Source organism: Larimichthys crocea, chromosome XXIV, assembly GCF_000972845.2.
Source record: "Larimichthys crocea isolate SSNF chromosome XXIV, L_crocea_2.0, whole genome shotgun sequence".
Taxonomy (NCBI): domain Eukaryota; kingdom Metazoa; phylum Chordata; class Actinopteri; family Sciaenidae; genus Larimichthys; species Larimichthys crocea.
Window position 1 is genome coordinate 2230584 of NC_040034.1, and position 22936 is coordinate 2253519.

General features: G+C 40.9%; 3 protein-coding genes across 6 annotated transcripts; 1 reads left to right on the forward strand and 2 right to left on the reverse strand.

Annotated features, from left to right (window-relative positions):
- The first annotated feature begins 19 nt into the window (after window positions 1-19).
- LOC104929424 (zinc transporter 2-like) lies at window positions 20-6410 on the forward strand. 2 transcript variants are annotated; one of them, XM_019277932.2, is made up of 8 exons: window positions 20-132; window positions 206-414; window positions 1689-1835; window positions 2737-2890; window positions 2972-3176; window positions 4878-4983; window positions 5107-5241; window positions 6108-6297. In XM_019277932.2, the coding sequence occupies exons 1-8, from the start codon at window positions 80-82 to the stop codon at window positions 6203-6205; spliced, it is 1107 nt and encodes a 368-aa protein (XP_019133477.2). In that variant the 5' UTR covers window positions 20-79; the 3' UTR covers window positions 6206-6297. The 2 variants fall into 2 exon arrangements, with proteins under 2 accessions (XP_019133477.2, XP_027130835.1); XM_027275034.1 differs by lacking the exons at window positions 4878-4983; window positions 5107-5241 and having other exon boundaries at window positions 6108-6410.
- Window positions 6411-6706: 296 nt separating this feature from the next.
- Window positions 6707-17182, reverse strand: coq8ab (coenzyme Q8A, genome duplicate b). 2 transcript variants are annotated; one of them, XM_027275024.1, is made up of 15 exons: window positions 16901-17182; window positions 16552-16692; window positions 15279-15548; window positions 15112-15178; window positions 14458-14529; window positions 12742-12867; window positions 11140-11225; window positions 10918-11058; window positions 10753-10834; window positions 10507-10600; window positions 9406-9547; window positions 9051-9158; window positions 8892-8957; window positions 8624-8710; window positions 6707-7266 (listed from the first exon to the last, which is right to left on the reverse strand). In XM_027275024.1, the coding sequence occupies exons 2-15, from the start codon at window positions 16657-16659 to the stop codon at window positions 6973-6975; spliced, it is 1743 nt and encodes a 580-aa protein (XP_027130825.1). In that variant the 5' UTR covers window positions 16660-16692; window positions 16901-17182; the 3' UTR covers window positions 6707-6972. The 2 variants fall into 2 exon arrangements, with proteins under 2 accessions (XP_027130825.1, XP_010742232.3); XM_010743930.3 differs by having other exon boundaries at window positions 16552-16674; window positions 16901-17180.
- Window positions 17183-18606: 1424 nt separating this feature from the next.
- LOC104929415 (putative deoxyribonuclease TATDN3) lies at window positions 18607-22678 on the reverse strand. Of its 2 annotated transcripts, none has more exons than XM_019277939.2 (10): window positions 22547-22678; window positions 22426-22458; window positions 22271-22344; window positions 22112-22196; window positions 20324-20386; window positions 20122-20231; window positions 19514-19569; window positions 19304-19416; window positions 19030-19110; window positions 18607-18942 (listed from the first exon to the last, which is right to left on the reverse strand). In XM_019277939.2, exons 1-10 carry the CDS (start codon window positions 22628-22630, stop codon window positions 18799-18801), a joined length of 843 nt encoding a protein of 280 aa, XP_019133484.2. In that variant the 5' UTR covers window positions 22631-22678; the 3' UTR covers window positions 18607-18798. The 2 variants fall into 2 exon arrangements, with proteins under 2 accessions (XP_019133484.2, XP_010742234.3); XM_010743932.3 differs by having other exon boundaries at window positions 19030-19107; window positions 22547-22675.
- Between the last annotated feature and the right edge of the window lie 258 nt (window positions 22679-22936).

The window sequence follows — 22936 nt, forward strand, 5'->3', positions numbered from 1 at the left end:
GATAACACGTGCTGTAGAGCAGGTGGCGAGTTTCACTGACACTAGTTAAAGTTAAAGGAAGGTGTAGTCGCCTGTGGATATGCTTTCAGAGAAACAACATCTGATCGAGGCTCATTTGGAGCCTCTAAGATGGTACGTTTTTACCGTGTGCACATTTAATCTAAGATCAGTTTAAGTCAGCAGTCACAGGTCTGTCTTCTCTCAGGACAAACGCTCCGGATGAAAAATACTCAGACTCTTCATCAGAGCTGAGCGACGATGCCTCCAGCGTGGACGGCCTGTGGCAGCCTGAGCGGCTCTGTCAGGAGACGGACGCGACGTCTGGGGCCGAGACCGACGCCAGACGTCTGGCCAGGAGGAAACTTTACATCGCCTGCGCCGTCAGCATCGTCTTCATGACTGGGGAGGTGATTGGTGAGATGAAAAGCAGTCGGCATAACTGATTTCACCTGACACAGAGGAAACTTTGTGCAGCCAGACAGTGAAAACTGATCCTGGTATATTTCATATTTAACCTTTTACTTCACCTTTACCTGACAGTTAGTTTGGATGCATAAAATACAAGATCTACTACTATAGATGAGACGACCAACCAAACTACTGCACATGTTCGCTTTTTGCAGATATACACTACTGCTCAAAGTTTGAATATAATCAGATGGCTGTGAGGACTACTCTGTATTTCTGAATGCACTTTCATGCTTTTAGGTTTTATACAGTCCTCTTTATGAATAGATAGTGGCGACAGCTGAGAGGACAGAAAGAGACAAAGAACCTCTGACCAGGAGAGAAGAGCTGCATGCTGGGTTTATTTTTGTACATTTACTGCTGCTGTGGCTTCAGTAACTTCCTGTTTACTTCTTCCACCGCTGACAACTCGGTTTTCATTTTCAAACACAATCAGTGACAAACCTGTAATGTTTTATTTAACCATGAATCAATCTGTTTGCCAAGACGAGCAGCAATAACAACAAGAGCATCTTAAATGTGTGAGATCCCGACTGTTTGATACACAGTATCTAATGTGTGTAAGTACTGAGAAGGTGCATACAGGTACAACACAGAGGTGGAAGTACTACAAGTAAGAGTATGAAAGTATTATCAGCAAAAAGTACTATGTAATAGTAGTACTAGTAAAATGCTCTGTGTCAGTTTTATTATCTTACAGTGTTTATATGCTAATCCAAGAGGGTTTTTAAATAATTTACTCTCTTTATATTAAAACATAATAAAAAAAAAAAAATTAATTACCAGATTTGGGGATACATGGTTTCATTGGACAGGAAGGATTTGAAAAATTGTAATCTGAAAAGTCACTAGTAAAAAAAATAGCTGATGATGTTGAGAAGGAAAAGCATGAAGTTGAATAAAATAGAAATACTCTGGTAAAGTACCTTGAATTTAAATCAGACAGAGGCTAAAACTCTTTCCACCTGAGATGAAGAAGCAGAATTTATTTTAAAAATATCGCTTTAAAAAAAATCTGAAGCAGCGAGAAAGACTAAAAACGTTTCTTAGATTCACAAGAGTAATTAAAAAAAATCTGAATGCAACCGTCTAAACTTGTCTTAGAGATGAGTTTACTCATGGAGAGTCCAGCTCTGTTGTAACCTGGCACACACACACACACACACACACACACTCTCCTTCTGTTGACGGTCTGCAGGGATTCTTGCTCGTCCCTGCAGGTGGATACGCCGCTCACAGTCTGGCCATCATGACAGACGCGGCTCATCTCCTGACCGACTTTGGCAGCATCGTGATCAGCATCTTCTCTCTGTGGATCTCGCCCAGGCCTCAGACGCACAACATGACCTTTGGGTGGCATCGAGCAGGTGAGATAAAAAACTTTTAAAGGAGCAGTGTGCAAAATCACAAGCATTAACACAGAGCTGGCTTCACTAGTCAACCTGTAATATCTTGTGTGTTTCGTCTGTACACATCTTAAGACAACAATATGTGGGTGTCTCCCTAAAGCACTGAGCAAATAGATAAACTCCTTACACCTGGACAGTTTCTCATGATTACGTGTTAATTTAATTTGTTTTCTCGAGATCTCGAGTTATTTGTGTTGTTATGTCGAAATATCAGGATCATTTTCTCGAGATTTTAAGTTAACAAAACAGTTTTCCTGAGATATTTAATGAATTCATTTGAGATCTCGAGAAAATACTGTCGCAATTACTTTTGTTCTCTCAAGATCTCATATAATTTTATGCCATTATCTCGGGAAAACGGTGTTTCGTTATCGCAAGATCTCGGAAAAAAATTCTCCCGTGTTTTTGGAGGATTATTTGAGATAATGAATGAATTTCCCGTGAGTCCGTCATCTCCGAAGAAGTTTCTGAAAGTAACCGTCACAGTGCCGGGGGGGCGGAGTTATGCTCAGGGTGGCCTCAGCGTGTCATCGAGCCAACCTTTAAGGACCGCCCACAAAATCCTGCAACTGAAAACTGGTGAAAAACTATTTGAGCCTCTAACTCCACGTGTCATTTCACGTGTTTTCAGCAACTATTTTCCAACATATTTAATGTATTTTGAAAGAATTGCCTTTAGACGGACTTTAATAACTCGAGATCTCGAGAAAACAAATGAAATTAACTCGTTAACACGAGAAAAAGGAGGGAATAAAATGTATGAATGCATGACTGTTGATTGTTCAGGACCTTGTATAAATTATTTATATGATCTATGAATGTCGTGTGTTGTATGACTCTCAGCTGTTGTGTTAAACAGAGATTTTGGGCATGTTGCTGTCCGTTCTGTCTATCTGGGCCGTGACAGCAGCGTTGGTCATATCAGCCGTACAGAGGATCACCGATGGAGACTACGACATCGACAGTCAGATCATGCTCGTCACCTCAGGTTGTGCTGTGGCGGTCAACATCCTGTGAGTCCGATGAGTTCACCGTTCAGTTTTTTATTGGTTTGGTTTCCAGTCACTCTTCTTAACCTTTTTTTTTTTATTTAGGATGGTCTTCATCCTCCATCAGTCCGGTGCCTCACACGGCCACGGTCACAGCTTTCCCAGCGGTCAGCTGCATCAGGAACATGACCACCACCGTCATGGTCACCATCACGGCAACGCCAGTGTGAAGGCGGCTTTCATCCACGTGGTGGGAGATCTGGTGCAAAGTGTCGGAGTCCTGCTGGCTGCCACCATCATCCACTTCTGGGTCAGTGTCAGACAAAACGCTGACGGCGTTGACATCTGCAACAAGAACTTCAAACAGAGTCATCCTCTGCAGACTGTCCTCAAGGCCCTCTTACTAGCTTTTTCCACCTCTCATGGTCTTCATCTGTAGATGGAGTTTGTCAACTGTTGGTCATAAATGTGGAAAGGGATCGTTAAAGGACTGACCTTAATGTTGAACTGAGCAAACCATTTGCTGATGAAGACCATGAGATCCTGATGAAAGCTCTAGAAAAAACCTTACACTACAGTTCCTAAGGTAAAGAATGAACAAATATACGAATAAAAAGTATTTAATGAGCTGAAAAACACCTTTCTTTACAAATAATAACAACATTTGACAATCAGGGCTGCGGAACAAAATAGATTATTATATTTTCTTTAAATCATAACTCTAATTATTCTCTTTTTTTCTAAACTAACTCACTAACAAGTATCTGTGAAGCCAAAACCTGATAGATCAAAAACACATCAGCGTTCCTTTGAGAGTCAATCCTGCTGCTGGAAATGCTCACTAGAACGCAGATGTGTAGACTTAGACTTAGACTTAGACTTAGACTGCACTTTGGGATGACTCCCTCAAGGAAATTGGATTTCCAGTAGCATACAGACTCTTGAATAAACAAAATAATGAAAAAAATACAATATAAGTTAAACAATAGACTCTTAGCTAAATATATAAACAGTAAGCAGTGAATTTTTAACTAAATATATAAAGTAAAATTCAAGTAAAATAGGATCAGATCAAATAAATGTAGAGCTCTGTATGGAGGATGCATATAGAACATATAGACAACTGTGTATGGCATGTGTTAGTGTACAGTGGATAGATGACCAGTCATGTAGTAAGACTGACTTCAATTAGCAGTTAATTAAACAATTGATGAGGTTATTGCACAAAGAAAGAAAGATGTCCAGATTATTATTGCACAGTGAGTAACTCCCACTCCTTCCCTCCTGTCCTCTTCACTCTGTTTCCTCTTCCCCCCCAAGTGAGGAGTTGTGGAGCCTGATGGCCTGAGGGATAAAGTTTGTTTGTTTGTGCTACACTTAGGAAGGAGCAGCTTTCCACTAAACAGGCTCCTCTGGTTGCTGATGACGGTGTGCAGAGGGCGGCTGGCATTGTCAATAACGTCCAGCAGTCAAAGAGGACACTGGCAACCACAGTAGTAGTAGTAAAACATCCACAGCAGTTTGCTGCAGATGTTGAAAGACCGCAGTCTCCTAAGGAAGTGCAACCTGCTTTACGTCTTCCCATGCAGGTGGCTGGTGTGTGTCCACAGCCTCCACCTCAGCTCAACAGGACTGGTCGAGGTCTTGGTCTGGACCTCCCAAACTCCTTCGTCTTGGAGGTGTTGAGCTGTAGGTGGTTAGTGTGGCACCATGCAGTAAAGTCCCTCAGTCCTCCTGTCTGTCATCACTGATGCACCCAACGATGGCTGTGCCCTGGGGGGCTCCAGTGCTGTCTGATGTATTAATCCGCAGCTGAAAATAGTCCCTAACAAACACACTATTTTCCTTCTGTTTGATTAACGTGTGTGAGTGTTCAGCTGTTTTAGGAACATCACACAACACATCAGAGAACTGTTTTTACAGATTTACATCCATAACGGGAACCAGCAAGCAGAAGTTTACAGAATAACATCGTCCTCATTATAATTTTATGATTTGTTTCTCCTCACAGCCTGAATATAAAGCAGCCGATCCGATTTGCACGTTCCTGTTCTCCGTTCTTGTTCTTGGAACAACACTCCCGGTTACAAAGGATGTTTTCAGAATACTGATGGAGGGTAAACACACACACACACACACACACACACACACATGTCGTCCTGTCTGTCTGTAATGACATCTATCATGTTGTTGACCACGCTTTGTGTGTCTGTGATAAGAATGTCGTTTGTTTTCTGCAGGCGCTCCTCAGCACGTTCGCTTCGGCGCCGTCAGAGATCTGCTGCTGTCTGTGAGAGGAGTTACGGCTGTTCACAGTTTGCACATGTGGAGCCTCAACATGACTCACTCTTTACTTTCTGTCCACGTGGCCGCAGGTAGAGCCAAAATCAACACTGCTAATCACTACCACACTGCAGCGCTGCATGCTGGGTACTGCGTCCACTGAGCAGGACGAACAGGAGGAAGCTTAATTAGTCAAGTATCATATCGGCTAATATGCAGAGAGTGATGAGGGAAAAGACTTTTCTTAGTTTATTTTAGTCTCATTTTATGTCCATCCATAGGTGAGGTGTGTCAGAGAAGTGGATGAATAAAAATCAGAAGTATTCTAGTAAATATAGGCTAATACATAACAGATGTCTTCATAATCCCCCCTCCAAGAGCAGCAGTAGTTGTAATTGTTACTTATTTCACTTATTTACATTTTTATTGTTTGATCTGTTGCCTGATTTTTCTTTCTCTCTGCAACTTGGTCAGATCTTCCTTGAAAAAGAAGTTTCCAACCTCAAAATGCCAGTTAAATGAAGGTTAAATTAATTAGAAATGTGCAAATTTTTATCTTAATTTAAACATTTAAACCGGCTCCAGTTAAGCACAAATCAGGATAAAATCCAAGTAAGAACTGAGATCAGAGTTCTAAAAGACCAAAATAATTCATCAGTCGTTGCACGTCAAGTAAAGTCATATAAATTGTTGTTCATGCTGAGGATAAAATGATTTTTTAATATGAAGTCACCATCCAGGTGTGTAAATACATGGACAGGATAGTGGTGCTGAAGAGTACTGATGATACATTCATCCATCTATTATCCTCATCAGGGCCATGGTGGGGCTGGAGCCAATCCCAGCTGACTTAGGGCGAGCGGCGGGATACACCCTGGACAAGTTGCAGCCATTCATCTGATGAATGAATGAAGTTTAAGACCACAGCTTTGAGTCGAGTGTGTGTTTGTGTCCTCAGAAAGAGAAGCTGATGCACAGATCGTCCTCACGAAGGCGACAAACCTCCTGCGCTCTGAGTTTGGTTTCTCTGGCGTCACCATCCAAGTGGAGCGTTAAGAAGACGACGGCGACGACGACAGCGGGGCTGCTTCTGCTTCACGGCCTCCTTTAAATCTCACTGTTTACATCGAGTGTTGTGCACGCGTCCGGCCTCCCTGCATTGTATGTACAGGTTACTCTTCTGTAAATATGAGAGCTGTGAGGAAATATTTATTCATGGCGTATCTGGTTTTAATATGACTTTTCCATCAGGGTGGCTGCTCAGAAAATTAATTTTTATTAATGAAGCAGCAGATTTTTCTCCGTCATAATCCAGATTTACCTCCTTCTTTGCACAGTCACAACTGTATAATGATTAATTATAAATGTATAAAGACAGCCAGCGTAACAAATATATTTTAAGACTTGACACATTTAATATTTGTGAAGATTTCTGTATAAATATCGCTGCATGTTTCTCAGGTTTTCTGATCATTAATGCAACATTTTAAAATCTATTTGATTCATCTTCAGTTTTAATTAAAATAATAATCTCAGGAATGACTCACAAATCTTTGATTTCTTTTTGCAATCAGTCAGTTTATTTCAAATCCTGGACATTCAAAAACATACAGACACATAATTATTAAGTTGTACAAGTTAACAGTACGTACGAATAATCTGCACACGTCTTCATGTTAGTCTGGTCGAGATGAGCGACGGAATACGAGTTAGACATTTTTCTGATCGACAGTTTTTGTCATGTTTGAGTAAAAAAAACATCTTCACAGGTCAGAATGTGTCAGTTCAATTGTTCAGCATGCCACAAACAGAAGCTCCCGGTTTCAAACTCCAGCTTCAGTCCGTCCGTCCTTCCAGTAGTTGCCGTGGGCCTCCTGGAACATGTTCTTACACGCTATCTTAGCTTTGAGTTTGGAGCAGATGAGGAAGGAGCCGCCCATCTTGCGGTGGAGGGAGTACGTCTCCTCGGGAGGCGGCGTGAGTCGCTCCCTCAGCATCACGGGGATGAGGCTGTGGATCCGCTCGGTGGTGCTCTGAGCTCCGAAGTCAAAGGGCTCGGAGGAGGAGAAGGCCTCCCCGAGGATCATCACGGCGTCCACGTGGGCGCTCTCCATCGCCTTGATACAGAACACACACGTTAGTACATATACATTCATTTATCTTATGGAGGGAGGGAGATGAGAATATGAACAATATGAACTATCTTGTTTGTACAAATACTGAAGGGTAAAGCATCCTGGAGTCTCTGCTGGTTGCCGGGCAACTGCTCAGAGCCAAGAAATAGTCACATGTTAAATTATTACTGAAGCATTAACGTGTATAAATAATCAAAGGCATCGTTTTCTCAGTCTTTATATACTGACGGAGAATATTATATAATTCACATCTTTTCTGCTCACTTCATGTTTTTTATGTAAAATTTTCATCTGTCAGATAAATGTTGTGGAATAAAAGAACAGTATTTTGGACATCTCGTTTTAGTAAGATCAAATTAAAATATTTAAGTACAGTACTGGAGTAAATGTATGTTAATTACTCCCACAACTGCGTGTAAGTTTCATTAAAAACTACACGATGTAAATCTGCTGATATACTTAGATAAAATAAAGACAAATTTACAAAAAGTAAATATTTATTATTTTATCTTTACTCTCCATAGATGTTAAATTGTTTGCGTGTGGTGCTCGATTAACTTCCTGTCACTTTATCAGACATCAAAATATAGGCTCAAAAAATAATCTAAAAGAATTGCTTGCTTATCTGTTGCCACATTCTGCATGTTCACATCCTCCTCTCCATTAAACACTTTGATTTGTTTTACAGTTTAATTCAGCAAACGAAGAAATACAAGTTCTATAACTGATGCTATGATTCTCCTGGTCGCCACTAGAGGTCGATAAATAGAAGACTTAATGCTATGTTATTTGGGTTCTGTCAAATGAATACACAGAATATATTTGTAACACAAAGTCAATTTTACATGCAAACATATGAGCAACTTATTAAATATGATGCCACAGACCATCACAGGTGTTAAACATAAGCTATATGTGAAGTTATCATGTAAAAGAACTCCTGGAGTTCTGAAAAATATGTTTTATTTTGTTGGACATGATACACGATGGGAATATGACAAAGAAATATCTTTAAAAATCATCTTTTCTGGGCGTTGAAGGCTCCATAATTTTAATTTAACGCACTGAAATGTGACATTTTGCTGTCAATGCTTATACATTTTACACTTTTGAGTATTTTTACACAGTGATTTTGTTACTTTGACAGAAGAAAAGGAGAGGTGAAGTTTTACTGAAGGTTTTTTAAATTCTCTGAACTCGGCAGGTTTTTCATCCTCTCGGACAGATTTATACCTCAGGAGCTGATCATTAAGATCTAACTCACGGGAGAAAACCAGCAGTGCTGAAATGTTTTAATGAAATGTCTCTGCTGTGGTTTAGAGTAAAGACATTTTATCACCTTTGACTCGTATCCTGTGAGGAACTTCATGTCTCTGGATCTCTGCAGGACTCCTTCTCTGTCCTGGTTTGCAGCTGCATTAATAACCTGATGACAGAGAGAAGACATGTTTTCTGCAGCTTTATAAGAAACATATCTTGTAATAACCCTAACATGATGTGTCGGATGGATGATGCAGGAATTAAAACTTTAACCTGCAGTTTAGTGAGAAAACGCGTCATCGTAACACAATGAACTGAGACAACGTTTGATTTCCACAGCTTCTCACCTCGATGTAGATGTCAGTGAAACTCTTATCAAATCCTCGCGTGGCTCCAAAATCCAACAGCGCCACCTGAAGACACGAAACAGGAAAACAGACCTCAATGAAAACGGGGGAAATATTCATAAAACGTGTTTTTATGAAGTGATTGAGAGACAAACTGACCTTGTGAGCTTGTGGATCAAAGAAGAAGTTGGACCAGTTGGGATCCGTCTGCATGTATCTGAACTCAAAGAGCTCTCTCATGCATAACTTTAGGATCTGCTCACAGATCTAGCAGAAAGAACAAAAGGACAGACTGATTGGACCGTCACGCTGTGCTGCATGTATTATTGTGAACGATGTATTGACAGGTGAAACACGAGCAGCTAAAGTGAGCTCTCTGATGGGCTGACATGACTGTGGGGTTTAAAAGGTGGCATCAGTCTGCATTTAGCACGTCGCACCTCCGAGGCGGGTGGCGTGTCTTGGCAGTGCACAGGTGTGAACTGTCGCAGAGATCGCAGCGCAGCGGTCGTACCTCATTCCTGAGCTCCTGAGAGAGGTCGGTGGCCTGGTCCAGGGGGAAACCGGGCACCAGCGTCGTGGTGAGGACGTGCTGGCTGCTCAGCTCGTCAATCACGTCGGGCACATAGAAGAACGGGTGATCCTTCAGCAGCTCCCTGCCGGGCAGACAACAACAACAACAAAGTTTAAAGACACCTGAACAGCTGAGAAACTCTTCTTTCAAGAAGATACCAGAAATATTAGATTAATGCCGGTTATCTTAACTTAGCATAAGGGCTGCAAACACTTTGGTTTTTATAGATTAAACTTCAGGAAGGATGTTTTTGTCAGACATGTTCAATATCAAAGTCTGTTTAAATGCCAAAATCTGTGTGCTTGGAATCTATCTGAAGGGTTTTATACGGACACGAGAACAGGCTAAACTTCTGAACTTCTTAAAGCCAGGAGGGATGTTAGAGTATAAACCAAGCTGCAACCTCAACATGTTATACAGACGTTACATTAAACAGCAGTGGAAGAAAACAGTTCTGTTGGCTACGATATTACCCAAGTTCATTTAAAGAACTACAAAAAAACGGCAACAAACTGGTGTCAAAGCAGCCAGTTTGATAAATATTATTACTGTGGGGAACTCCAACATGTGGCTGTGAAGTCAGTGCAGAAGTGCTAAAAACTGCAGTTCCTCAAACGTCCACTTGAGGCTGGCTCCAGAAGTGTTCCATGTTCAAATGTCCAACTTCACAGCAGAAATAAACATGTTTACAGCCTGGTACAAAAAACAGTTTTGGTCTCTGTAGCTAATTTCCCCGTTCATGACAACTGTACTGAGGGTGAATTTATATACAACTCACCTGTTCAGGTTATATTAAGGCTTAAAGTTATGCAGGATTAAGAGCGTGGACGCTTTGATTGACAGGTGGGTGGTGTTACAGGTGGGTTGTTTGAGCTCTCAGGTCCACTGATGGTGTAGTTACACATTCTTTTGTTGCATTATTAAATATTTTCTATATTTATGCTTCTCGGCTTGCAGCCCACCAACCTACTTGGCAAATAAACCTTACTCTGGTTCTGGTTCTGGTCGGTGTCAGTAAGAATAATCCTCGTTTAAACTCACTGGAATTTTTTGGCACATTTCGCCTCTCTTATATAATCACACTCGAGCGCCAGCTCACGGCTCATGACCTCGATGAGGTGTTCAGGAAACAGACCTGTGAAAGAAAAAAGAAAGAGGGCAAATATAAAAAAATCTGCAGATCACGACGCTCGAGCTGCTCGCGGAGGCGAGTCTATTGACATCAGCAGAGGTTAGTGACATCAGACAATAGCAGCTTTATCATAAAAAAGATAAAAACTCTCCGACCTTCAGGCAGCGCGTTGCTCAAACTCAGAGCAGTCATGATGTTATTCACGTCACTGTCGATACTCTTGGCCACTCCGGGGTACTGGAAGAACAAAATGATTGTGTGATTTATTTTTTTGTGAACGTGCTTCACGTCTGTGTTTTTATCTACAAACACTCGTCTACCTGAATCTTCATGGCGACCTCTCTGCCGTCCTTCAGTCTCGCCAAATGCACCTGACCGATGGACGCCGCCGCAAACGGCTTCTCCTCAAAGTACTCCAGCTTGTCCCTCCAGTTGGGGCCGAGGTCGCTGCTGATGGCTTTCTGCAGGACAGAGGAGAGAGAGACTGTCTCACTGATGAACTCGAGTTGTGTATTGAAGCTCTCTCTCTCTTTGTGCTGTACCATCATCTGTTTAGGAGGCATGAAGTCCGCACTCTGTCGAACGCGCTCGAAGATTTTGGCCAGCTGGGGGTTGATGAAGGCGTCATCTGAGAGGACAGGACGTGACAGAGGAAAGATAATTAGTCATTTAGCAGATATTTTATCACTCATCACTCCTCAGCCTCCTCCAGCTGCTGGAGAACTTGGAGGCGAACCACTAACACCATCATCACCGGTTCTGTTCTGGGCCGGTCCAAACGTAAATGATGATACACGGTGATGATAACTGCTTTCAGTTGGGATGAATTACTTTCTTTGGGTTTCTATGTTCAACATCTATAAATATAAAAAAACCAAAACGACCTGTTTGGTTCAAACAACAGAGGAACGGTGTGATATTATTTTATTATTTATGAAAGATTCGTCTTCTCTGTGAGATGACAGAAAAGTAAATTTGGAAAATATAAAAACATTTAATTTGTTGAACTTTCCTGCCTTCCTTTCTTCCTTCCTTCTTTCTTTCTTTCCTTTCTTTCTTTCCTTCTTTCCTTCCTCCCTCGCTTCTTTCCTTCCTTTCTTTCTTTCCTTCTTGCCTCCCTTCTTTCTTTCTTTCCTTTGCTTCCTTCTTTCTTTCCTTCTCTTCTTGTCTTATTATTTGTATAAGATAGAAACAAAAATCCTTTAAAGTGCTAAAAAAAACAACTAATGAAACTAATAATTAGTTATTGTTATTTTCAGTAACAATCTGCAGATTATTTTCCTGAGCATCGGTTTGATTTCAGTTTCCTTTCCTTCAAAGATACTCAGTTTACTAGACTGAAGATTAAATACTTAATTGACATTTCATTAAAGTTAAAGATATGTTTTTGGCCTTTTTAAACTTTATTTGACAACAACAGCTTGAAGAGTGGATGTGGGGACAGAGAGAGAGACGGGGAATGACATGTGGGAAAGAGCCACAGGTTGGACTCGAATCCTGGGCCGCGGCAAGGACTGATCCTTTGTGCACGGAGCGGACGCTCTACCAACTGACATTTTATCATAGCTGACAGGAATTAGTTTTGCTCAGCTTGCCTCAAACTTGAAATCTGAAACAGGTGGTAAAAACATTTTTAAAAAATCATAAAACTTTGTAATATTGTCGCTGAATCATTCAGAGTGAAGATGATTTGACGTTTTCAAACTCCAGGAAGATTCTGGAAACACCTTCGGAGCGGCGGCCAGCGTTGCTGAACGCCCTTGTGATGGCCGAGGTTTCATGTTTCAGAAAAACAAACGCTTAACTCGACTGTAATGATAATACACACAAGTGGACATCTAAGAGCATAACAACACGGTACTCTAAGTGTTTGCAGTCAACACACCGCCTCGCCTGCCGACAATAGCTCGACTGGAATGGCACTTATTGTGTTCAGCTGGTTTATTTTAGGTGATGACATTTCCCTGCTGGTGAAGGGACGCCGTTTGTTTGCCAGAGAGTCTGAATGGGAAACATGATGAAGTGTTGTTGGGAAGCTGCAGCACCAGTTTACCGTCTCCGTTTAGCTTCCGATGAAAGCTGAATCTTTATTTACACACTGATGCACGGAGATGTGCGTGTCTCATTCTTTCACAGCACCTCACCTTGAATACTGAGCATCTGTCCGAGTTTCAGCGCGGCGCCTCGGACTTTGCAGAGTGTCCGGACGATTCTTTCAGCGTTGGCTTCAGAGAGGAAAGCGCTCGAGTCCAGGATGGCTTTCTTATCACCTGAAAGACACACACATGGTTCAGTCCAGCTTTTATTGTATTTCACACACTGATAAGATTACTGGTCATATTTGTGATATGTGATGAAGTAATTCAGCACTATCGATAAGCACAGGAACGTTTGTCAATGACATTCTTTCACTGTTATTGTATCCTGAGAACATTCAGAGGAAACTTACATTTTTTTACCTGTACAACTATTTGTTATGCTAATATCAGGTGGTATGAAGACATATATTTATAGATCTGTCACTTTTTTCTAAAATGAAATCAGAACTTCTGATTCTGTTGAGCCCTCGAGAATAACCCAGATACTTATTAATGCTTATTATAAAAGTAAACAGTAAAAATAACAGACAGCGTATACGTGACGTGACTCTTTCGCCTCCCTGTCTCTAAAAATCGCTGTGGATCATCAGCTGACCCGAGGTGGCCTGAATGACGTGCGGAGGCTCAAACAAGCCACCTGTAACAGCACCCACCTGTCAATCAAAGCGGACCAGGCTGTTAATTCTTATGGGGTGCCGTTTGTAAAGTGGCTCGCGCTGAAAATAGCAGCAACATTTTGTCACATTTAGCTTCAAACAACGTTTAAAAAACTGGTTTGAATTTTTGAGAGTCACTTTTTTTGCACATTTAGAACAATATTTGTGAACTTATTTTAAATCTTTAAATCCAAATGTTAAATGTAAAATCTAAATCTAAATGTTAAATCTAAGTGTTAAATCTAAATGTTAAATCTAAATCTAAATGTTAAATATAAATCTAAATCTAAATGTTAAATATAGATCTAAATCTAAATGTTAAATCTAAATGTTAAATCTAAATCTAAATGTTAAATCTAAATGTTAAATCTAAATCTAAATGTTAAATATAAATCTAAATCTAAATGTTAAATATAGATCTAAATCTAAATGTTAAATCTAAATGTTAAATCTAAATCTAAATGTTAAATCTAAATGTTAAATCTAAATCTAAATGTTAAATATAAATCTAAATCTAAATGTTAAATATAGATCTAAATCTAAATGTTAAATCTAAATGTTAAATCTAAATCTAAATGTTAAATATAAATCTAAATGTTAAATATAAATGTTAAATCTAAATCTAAATGTTAAATATAAATCTAAATGTTAAATATAAATCTAAATGTTAAATATAAATCTAAATGTTGAAGCTAAATGTTTCGGGTGAAACTAAATATTTAGCTAATATGCAAATTCAAATGCCGGTAACCGGAAGTACCAAAAAAAAAGGTCAGAGCGTGTTTATAGTGGCAAATAACGAATAAAACCCGTCTTATCTGAGGAAATGGACTCTTGGACATGGATTATCGTGATAATAACTGCCTAGAATAACAAACACGTTTGGACAGGAGTCAGGAGAACCATCCTACTATTCCCCTCCTTATAGCATAATCAACTCTTCAATTACAAAAGCAGAAAGGGGGAAAATGGGACCGTCAATGTACAATGTTCCTCTGAACTGTACACATGGATACAGATGTTGTTTGTATTGTTGTTGATCAAATGTAGACCGGTCACAAACATTCACGACATTCAATCCGCCAGTAAAACTCGCTCTCATCACCTTGTGGTTGCAGTTTTAAACTCTTCTTTGCCACTTCGGCGATCGCCCCGATGCCGAGTCCGACCGCCAGACCTGCAAAAAAGAAATCAGAATAAAAAATGATTCAGAAACTTTCATTGAACAGAAACTCTACATGTGTTTGTCCACAGTGTTTTAACCTTACAATGCCCTACTCTGCATCCGATAACAGCAATCAGTAACCAGAGGCAGCTCGGGTTTCTCCGGGCAAACCTCTTGAGAGTTCGAAGTTACTGTAAGTGTGCCGCGCTTTGATGAGAAGGAGGCTGATGGTTGACAACGCGTCTTATATCAGCCGGATCGTCTCACCCAAACATTTTCTCAGCTACTGATACTCTGTGATTCCAGTCCTGTGAAGAGGACGTCAGCAGAACGGGGGACCGAGGTCAAATCCAAAATCCAAAATTAAACTTTCATGTATGATAAACAATATTTCTACTTTCTACCATGCTGCTCTGGAGGAAGTGTCGCCTTGCTGAAGGGCACGCTGGCAGCGTTTTTTAAATATTTACATTTCCCGCTGTATCCGATCAAGGGATTCTCACTGCGACCTTTAGGGTCAAGAGGACGACGGTGATTTGTAATGTCACTTTTCTTTGGCGCTGATCTGAAATAGCAGCTTGTAACACGACTCACCTCCGAAATTCACCAGCCTTCCTATCCGTGTGACGGGAACTTTCCTCTCTCTGGATCTGTCACTCAGCTGAAACACAAGAAACAAACTTAAAGAGCTACTGTGCAGCGCTGACATATTTATTAACACTACTCAAACTGATAAAAAAAAAAGCTGTTAGCGTGGATACCACTTGCTTATGCTGCTTGACGTCTGTTTTCTTGCCGTTTCTCGCTTTGTCGATGTCCTCCGACGTCAGCCGCCCCACCGGGGAGTTGTCCTGGTTGAACATCCTCGTGTGTCCGGAGAACGGACGGCTCGACCAGTCTCTGTGGTACTTCTTAGTGCTGCAGGTCCCCTGCTCGCCATTTACACCTCCCATGAAACAGGCACTGAAACCAGCTCCCATCGTCGAATATCTGCGCGCTGTGACTCCATGGATGTCTTTCTTCAGTGTCTCCTGGATGATAAAACATGTGTTAAAGGAATAGTTTAAGATTTTTTTTGGTAAATATGCTCATTCATGTTCTTGCCCAGAGTTAAGAGGAGATTGACACATGACATTTAAAGATAAAGCTGCAGCCAGCAGCCGGTTTGCTTATCTTAGTGTAAACACTGGAAATAACCAGCCTGGCTCTGACCAAAGGTAACAAACTGGACTGTCTCTTGGCTGGAAGCAGTTGCAGGAAGTCGCTCCGGGCCAAGAAATAGTCCCGGATACATACAAACAACATATAATGTGTTGAGTTGTGAGTTTAAGATGTGCTGGTCCTTTTGGAAATTGATCTTCTCATCCAACTCTCAGCAAGAAATCACAGTCTCCTAATTTGCTTCCACCTGTTTATCAAAACAGTTGCAGATTCATTTGTTGCGTTATAAAATTGACTCACCTTACCTTTTTGGACATGGCGAAGGTGAGGATATGATAAAATATGGAGCCTAAAGATGCAGCTTCTCTAAGAATTTGTGGGTTTTAGTTGCTTTTTAGTGGCTTGTGATCGTTTAAAATCAACAGTCAAGAGAAGATTACTGGGGAAAGAACTGAAAACTGTTAGAAAAATTGATAGTTTTGCCTCTTTGCCTCCTCCTTAAAGCCAATCAGAAACATTTCAAGGAGCACAACACTCGCTGTGCAGGCTCTGACGAGGGCTCGATGAAGAGACAAAGGTGTGAACGTGAGTTTGCAAGCTTAACTTCTCTGCACACACGTCAGCTTTTTAGATGTTTGTAGCTATAAGCGACCTCCATCAGACTTCCCTGTGTGTTTTCTATTCCAGCATCATCTGCCTCACAACCCCCCCTCGCCCCCTGTTCTGGTCACTATTGTTGTGGTGTTGATGAGGTGACAGGGACAGACACGGACAGGGTTACATGTTTGTGAAACTCTATCCTCTTCCATGTCTGCAGCTGCACACATGCATGCATGCATGCACGGGCGGCCAAATCACGGCTGTCTCGCTCACCCTTGCAGCACGATGATGGAAGTTTGCCACCCTCTGGTTCCCCGTGACCCTGCCAGCCGCCTGCTTCATCCAGGTCAGACCCCTCCGGACCACCGTGTCGCCTGACATTGCTGAGGTTCAGACCTGCAGGCACAGGAATAACTTTAACAGGAGTTAGTGTTCCCATGCTGGTGGTGGGATGAAGAGTCCATCCATATGGTGCATGTGTGGAAACCTGAACAAACACTGATGAAAGTGCAGCTCTGCTGTGAGTGATAAGAAATCAAACATTCAGCAGTGAGCTCCACAGTTTAAAGTCTGATTCAACTTCAGTTAACAACAATTAATTAATAAATCCACTTTGACTCACCAGCTTCACAGCAGCAGCTCCCTCAGCTCTGAGCATCGTGCACCTCCGCTCACCTGGATCTGACTTTCTGTAAACACCTCCAAACAAACTCCAGCCAGGCGACACGCTGAAGGACGTGCAGCTTTCCCCGGAGGAGACCCCGGGCAGGAGGAGGAGGAGGAGGAGGAGGAGCAGGAGGAGGGAGCGTCAAGCCAATGAGGCAAAGTTCAGCCGAGAGCTCCGGGTGTCAACAAACCTCCGCACTGGTCGGACAGACTGTCACGCAGCAGCTGCTCCTCGGACGACGTGGCCGCGCAGGGCAGGGCGGTCCGTGAAGTGCACACGAGCAATGCTGCGTTCAATCACGCCGGAAAAATTCGTATTATTCAGCTTCTGTTTAAATTCGTCCAAGTAAAATGATACAAAAAATAAAAATAAAATAAAAAGTTTTATTAAATAACAAAAGAAATGTAAGTTTAAACTCAAAATAAATTATAATAAAAACAGAAAAATAAATGTATTTCTTTATAAATGTAAAGTCATCACCTGTATAAAACTAAACTGTTACCTGTATCCTGTATTCATATATCAGTCAGTTGTGTGAACGTGCATGTGCTGTTCTTTGTGAAACTGTTAGAAAAATATATTATTTATTAAACACAGAAATTATGTTCAACTGTTTTTATGTAGAAATGTAAAGTACAAGTTATTGAAATATATAATTACACGTCTGATATATTTAAGATAATACTTGCCAGTAGTTGAGATGTGAACATGTCTGCCATTCCAACAGCTGTCAGACTTTTTCTTTATATTTCTTATTATAAAATGAATGAATGAATGAATGAATGCAGGCATTAAAGTATTAAATGTTTCTTATTTGCTGCCGCAGAGCAGAAACTGTACGATGCCTTTTAATGCTGACTTTCAATTCTTAACAGGTTTCAATATTTGACTCATTTTTGTCTGTAGATAACACAAAGTATTCAAGTACTCAGGTTTTCTATTCTGCCCTTGTGTCTGCACTAGAGCGTAGGTGGAGATAATAGGAATCTTCTCAATGAAACATTCTCTATATCCAGCCGAGATTTGGAGCAATTGGAAAAATAATAAAAGAGAAAACACCTGTTATTTGTTGGTTGAGGGTTGCTGGAATAGGCTGTGATGAAACAACCAATTTGGACTAATTTATCATCCACCTCTGTGTTTACGAGCTGCTGTGACAAGTGAATCTCCTGGTGTGGGATCATTATGAGCTTTAAGAACATTATATGACATTAAAACTTTCAGTGAAATCAGATTTAAGTGTTTACAGGGAAACACTGCACACACTCCACATGAAACTCTTATTGTAAAACCTCAGAGCTCAAAAGCCGGATCTTATGAGCAGCACGTGAAGGCAGCAATATCTCACATAGCTGTGAACTGTGAACTGATCCAAGGTAATTAGTGTTTGACTACAACAGCTGATGAGAAGTGAAAAACAAAATCACCTTTAGTGATAAAGAAAGAGCCACAACATTAAAATAAATACCAACTAACTTAATGATTGATATTGATGATTGATAGATATGAACGTGTGTTTCTACGTCATGATTACTCCTTTACAGAGACACAAATGTCTGAATGAGTGAAGTCAGCTGCTGTTTTTGTTACGTGACAAGGCGTTTATGAAATGCCGGATGTTTCAGATGCATCACGCTTGTGAAAAATACACGACGTGTGTGTGAAATGACCTCATCTTCCTTTTATTTAAGAAAAATATAAGATATTATTCAGTGATTCAGCTTTTAATACCTGGTCTGACTCTCTGTTTTTATTCATGCACACTTCAGGACATCTTGGTTCAACCAGACTTCCATGTTAAGATACTCAGGCATTTAATTCATAGACTGATGAAATGAACTTTTACGGCTTCGTCAAGGTCTGATGGCAGATTTCAGCTTCGGAAAGAGTCGCAGAGCGTTCTGCGTCGTCACCTCCATCACCGTCTGCAGTGACACACCTTTGATCTTACTGATGTACTCGGCACTTATGCAGATGTTTTTGGGCTCGTTCCTCACCTGCAACACAGCAGGAAGGATGCAACATGAGTTTTAAGCTGTTCAAGTGATGATATATATAAAAAAATATATAACTGTAAGCTGTACCTGCTTTTCTGGACCGAGAGCTGGTGAGTCCGTCTCCAGACAGATGTTCTCTAACGGCAACTGTTTCACAAGTTTCTGCTTCTTGTTGGAAAATACACAAAGAATCAGTTATTAATATGATAATAGAAACATGCAAACATGTCAGTGCTGTCTGCAGTAGCAATGCTCATAAACAAAGACAAAGATGTTCAAATAAATTGCAACCCATCTATAAAAAAACAAACATGTGTTTACACACATAAATAAGAGTATGTGAGAGCATGATCTGCTGTACCTGCTCACTCCGTACAATGGACGGCGGGATAGAAAAGAAATATCCAGCCTTCACTCCCTCCATGGCAACAGACGGTTTCCCGTCAAAAGCGTGAAGCAGAGCTTTCTCGACACCTGGTGACATTTCAGAGGAATTGCAGTTTTACCTCCTGAATACTCGAGTGAACAGTTTGTCCACGGGCAGACTGAGGATCTAAAGTCAGCTCTTTACCTTGCTCCTTCAGGAGGTGGATGGTGGGTCGTCCTGCAGACCGAGAATGAACATTCCTGCAAAAATATGAAAGTATGAAAGATGTTGTAACGTAATGTTTTCATTTTGTACTTGATGTGTCTGCAAGCACAAATACTCCTGCACTACCTGAGACTCAGTTCATAAAGCGGCTCTTAAAATGTGTCATCAAATTCTGGGAATGCCACCAAGAGCTGCAGGCGAACATTAAAAGTTTGTGCGTGAGTGGATTCCTTAAATTCAAATATTAATCAAGAATAATTGCACTATTACGATGATTCATGAAGTTTAAATTAACGAGTTCCAGCAGAGTTAATATCATCTATGGTAAGGGTGTGAAACAAGTGGCCTGCGGGCCAGAACCGGCCCACGATGGGTCTTAACTGTCCTGCTAGAAAATCCCAGAGAAGTCGATAAGATGCTTTTCCTGAAGTGTCCACGTTAAAAACATGTGGCTAAACATGCTGTGTACGTGTCACGACAGCAGACTGACGATGGTGATGTTGTTTTATAGATTATTGTGTTGAAATCAGGCTGCATGTCGAACATGAACTCTGATTCTGACACCTCTTATCTACAGCGTGACTCACAGAGGGAGATCCAGTTCTTTGGCGATCTGCGCCTGACGAACGAGGACCTGTCTTTGGCTGTCTTTGTCCGTGTCACTGCTGACGTAACGGGGTGTAAAATCCAAACCAACCTAAAGTGTTAGATGTAGAAAAAGAGTTAACTGTCAACACGAATGCAAAAGAAAGCCAAGACGGCAAAGTGATGGAGAAACTGGATTGTTACCTCCCCGATGGCCACGAGGTGGTCTTTGTATTTCTCGATTATGGGCAGAGCGGCATCGAGATCCTGCAGAAAAGGCAAGAAGAAAAACAGTCCTATCTGTCGCGGATGCTTCTGTCAGCATCTCATCACTGTGGGCAGGATTAGATTTGCGCCTGTGGTGCTCATCACTCTTCACAGAAACAATAAATCTGTTAATCTGGCACTGGGAACTACTTTATTTCCTACAGAAAGTGTTGACTTCTTCAGACCAAGAACAGACCAAGACTCTGAGGATTTACAGACTGCTGTGTGTTTTCTTTTGGTCTCTCTTTTACAGGAGACTCTGAGAGACAAAACTGAAGAAGCTCATGTTCATTTCTCTCTTTTTTTAATGAGATGCTTCATAAAATAGTTAGTTTGACTGATTGGAAGAACTTTGCAGGTGTTGGCTCGACCTGACCTGACCTCTCCTGTCCTCTCTTTAGTTTTTTTTGTGCCACGTACGCTCTAAGACAAGACTCGAGAATCTCGAGCTCTCTGTGACTTTAATGTAGTCTTGTCTGCAGCATGTTTCATGTGGCAGCGTGGTCCTTGGCGAGGCGCTGTCTCATTTCACTGTGTGCTGTGTGTGCAGGTGTAAACCCGCCTCTCCTCATTGGCTTTTAACACCATGTAGAGGGTTGATTTTATGTGTATACATGCATATTTTTATTTACTTATTTATGTTTATTTTATTTATTTTATCTAGTGCAGGCAGTGCTTTTTATTCATTTTATTTTATTGTTTTTTTATTTTTCTATTATCTACTTCATGTTTCTATTGTGTTATTTACTGTGTTTTATCTTGTTGTGCAGCACTTTGAAAACCATGTGTTTGCTAAAATCGTGCTATATAAATCAGTGTTAATTTCGTCAGACGAGACGAGACGAAATATTTTCGTCAACGAGCCTTTTTCTTTTGACTAAGACGAGACGATGACGAGACGACACAATGTTCTAAAAACACTGAGGAAAAATGTGCCAATGTGCGTTTTTGTTGACGAATAAAAACGAGACGAAAATGTCACGCAAGAACAAAAAAAACAAACAAAAACGTCCTCCTTGTTTTCGTCTAGAAAGTCCAGTCCTGCTGTCGTGTGTTTGTGCCAGCACTTCTTTTACTGCAGCAACGTCACGGCCACACGTTTGAGATCCTCTTGCTGCTCTCGCACCTGTGGCTCGGAAACAAACAGCATGCAGGAGAAACACGCCGTACGGACAGCGAGATCATGCTCGGAAGGAAAAAGAGACTGGACGCGTGGTCCCATTTCCATTATTTAGAAGCAGAGGAAAAGTCACAATGCACAAAACTGCTGGTAAAAATACCACCAACCTGAAAAGGCAAATCAAAATGATTTGATAAAATGAAATCAAGTGCATATTAAGTGTGCAATGAAACAACAGACAAAGACACTTGAAGATGAACTCATTCAATTCAATTCAATCAGGACATTTAATCAGTACGTCAGCTGTGGAACACAAGAGAACTGGATAAACAAAACAAAAAATCCTGAAATAAAAAGAAAAAGACTAAAATGTTTTGACTAAAACTAGACTCAGATTTTGAGACTTTTAGTCGACTAAAATATGACGAATAAAACTGATTTGGAGACTAAAAGACTAAGAATGAACTTTGAAACAAGACTAAGACTAAATTGAAAATGGGACAAAATTAACACTGATATAAATAAAGTGGATTCCTGTTAAAATGACAATAAAACTCAGAGAAATGAACAATAACCAGTGACTGTGAGTGTTTTCTGTGGTTTACCTGGAGACGGGCCCCTCTCTGCTGCTCCGGGGACACGTCTTGCACAGGATGGACTCCCAGGCAGGGAAAAATAAAACCTGGAAACCTGGAAAAACGTGAAAACATCAGAAAAGGTGACATTTCATATTCAATTTAAGTCACTTTAATTGTTAGATTTACCTCTGTGAGAGCTCAATTATCTTCTCAAACTCTCCTGCATGCTCGGCCACAGCTAAAAGCGCCAACAGACCAACCTTGGAGACAATAAAATAACAATAAATGAACAAACTCACATAGAAATACCTGATGTTGATGTCTCAGCCGAGCCGGCTCACCTGTTTCGAGCTGTCAATCACCTCCTCTATGTCCTGACAAACAAACAGAGGACACGTTAACTCGTTATAACAAAGTTAAAGAGATGAAATGTTAATTTAAATCCGTTAAAAAGCGTCTCACTTTGTCAAAGTCCCGCGCAGAGATGTGACAGTGACAGTCCACGAAGCCCAGCATGTCCACAACCAAAACATTAGCTCCGCGCATGCGTGGACTCGTAGGAGACAGCTGACACAAGTGATGGGAAGTTCGGTTCACAAAGAAGATCCGACTCTTTCGGCTCTTCATGTTACCGCTTATACCTTTAAAAATTCAGCCAAATTTAGCTCTGATTTGACTTGTATATACATATATCATGTATATATTCAATACATTGTTTGTACTGAAGCATTCAAAAGTAGAAATTACATCAAATCTTTTGGCTTCGCTTTGGCCCAAATCTGGCTTGCATTTTGGCACTTTGGCCCAAATCTGGCTTGCATTTTGGCAAGGTTATGGGTGGATGTTTAGGAA

What these genes read in the sequence shown, in the direction of transcription:
- LOC104929424 (XM_019277932.2), top strand. Translation starts at nt 80, where the DNA reads ATGCTTTCAGAGAAACAACATCTGATCGAGGCTCATTTGGAGCCTCTA. An exon ending in CTTTGGGTGGCATCGAGCAG is followed by an intron (nt 1,836 to 2,736) that starts GTGAGATAAAAA and finishes TGTGTTAAACAG; the next exon opens with AGATTTTGGGCATGTTGCTG. An exon ending in TTCTGTCCACGTGGCCGCAG is followed by an intron (nt 5,242 to 6,107) that starts GTAGAGCCAAAA and finishes TTGTGTCCTCAG; the next exon opens with AAAGAGAAGCTGATGCACAG.
- coq8ab (XM_027275024.1), bottom strand. Translation starts at nt 16,659, where the DNA reads ATGTCAGGCGACACGGTGGTCCGGAGGGGTCTGACCTGGATGAAGCAG. An exon ending in ACAGATGCTCAGTATTCAAG is followed by an intron (nt 11,226 to 12,741) that starts GTGAGGTGCTGT and finishes CTGTCCTCTCAG; the next exon opens with ATGACGCCTTCATCAACCCC. An exon ending in AGGTCGCCATGAAGATTCAG is followed by an intron (nt 10,835 to 10,917) that starts GTAGACGAGTGT and finishes TTGTTCTTCCAG; the next exon opens with TACCCCGGAGTGGCCAAGAG.
- LOC104929415 (XM_019277939.2), bottom strand. Translation starts at nt 22,630, where the DNA reads ATGCGCGGAGCTAATGTTTTGGTTGTGGACATGCTGGGCTTCGTGGAC. An exon ending in AAAGAACTGGATCTCCCTCT is followed by an intron (nt 19,570 to 20,121) that starts GTGAGTCACGCT and finishes ATATTTTTGCAG; the next exon opens with GAATGTTCATTCTCGGTCTG. An exon ending in CCACCTCCTGAAGGAGCAAG is followed by an intron (nt 19,417 to 19,513) that starts GTAAAGAGCTGA and finishes AAATGTCACCAG; the next exon opens with GTGTCGAGAAAGCTCTGCTT.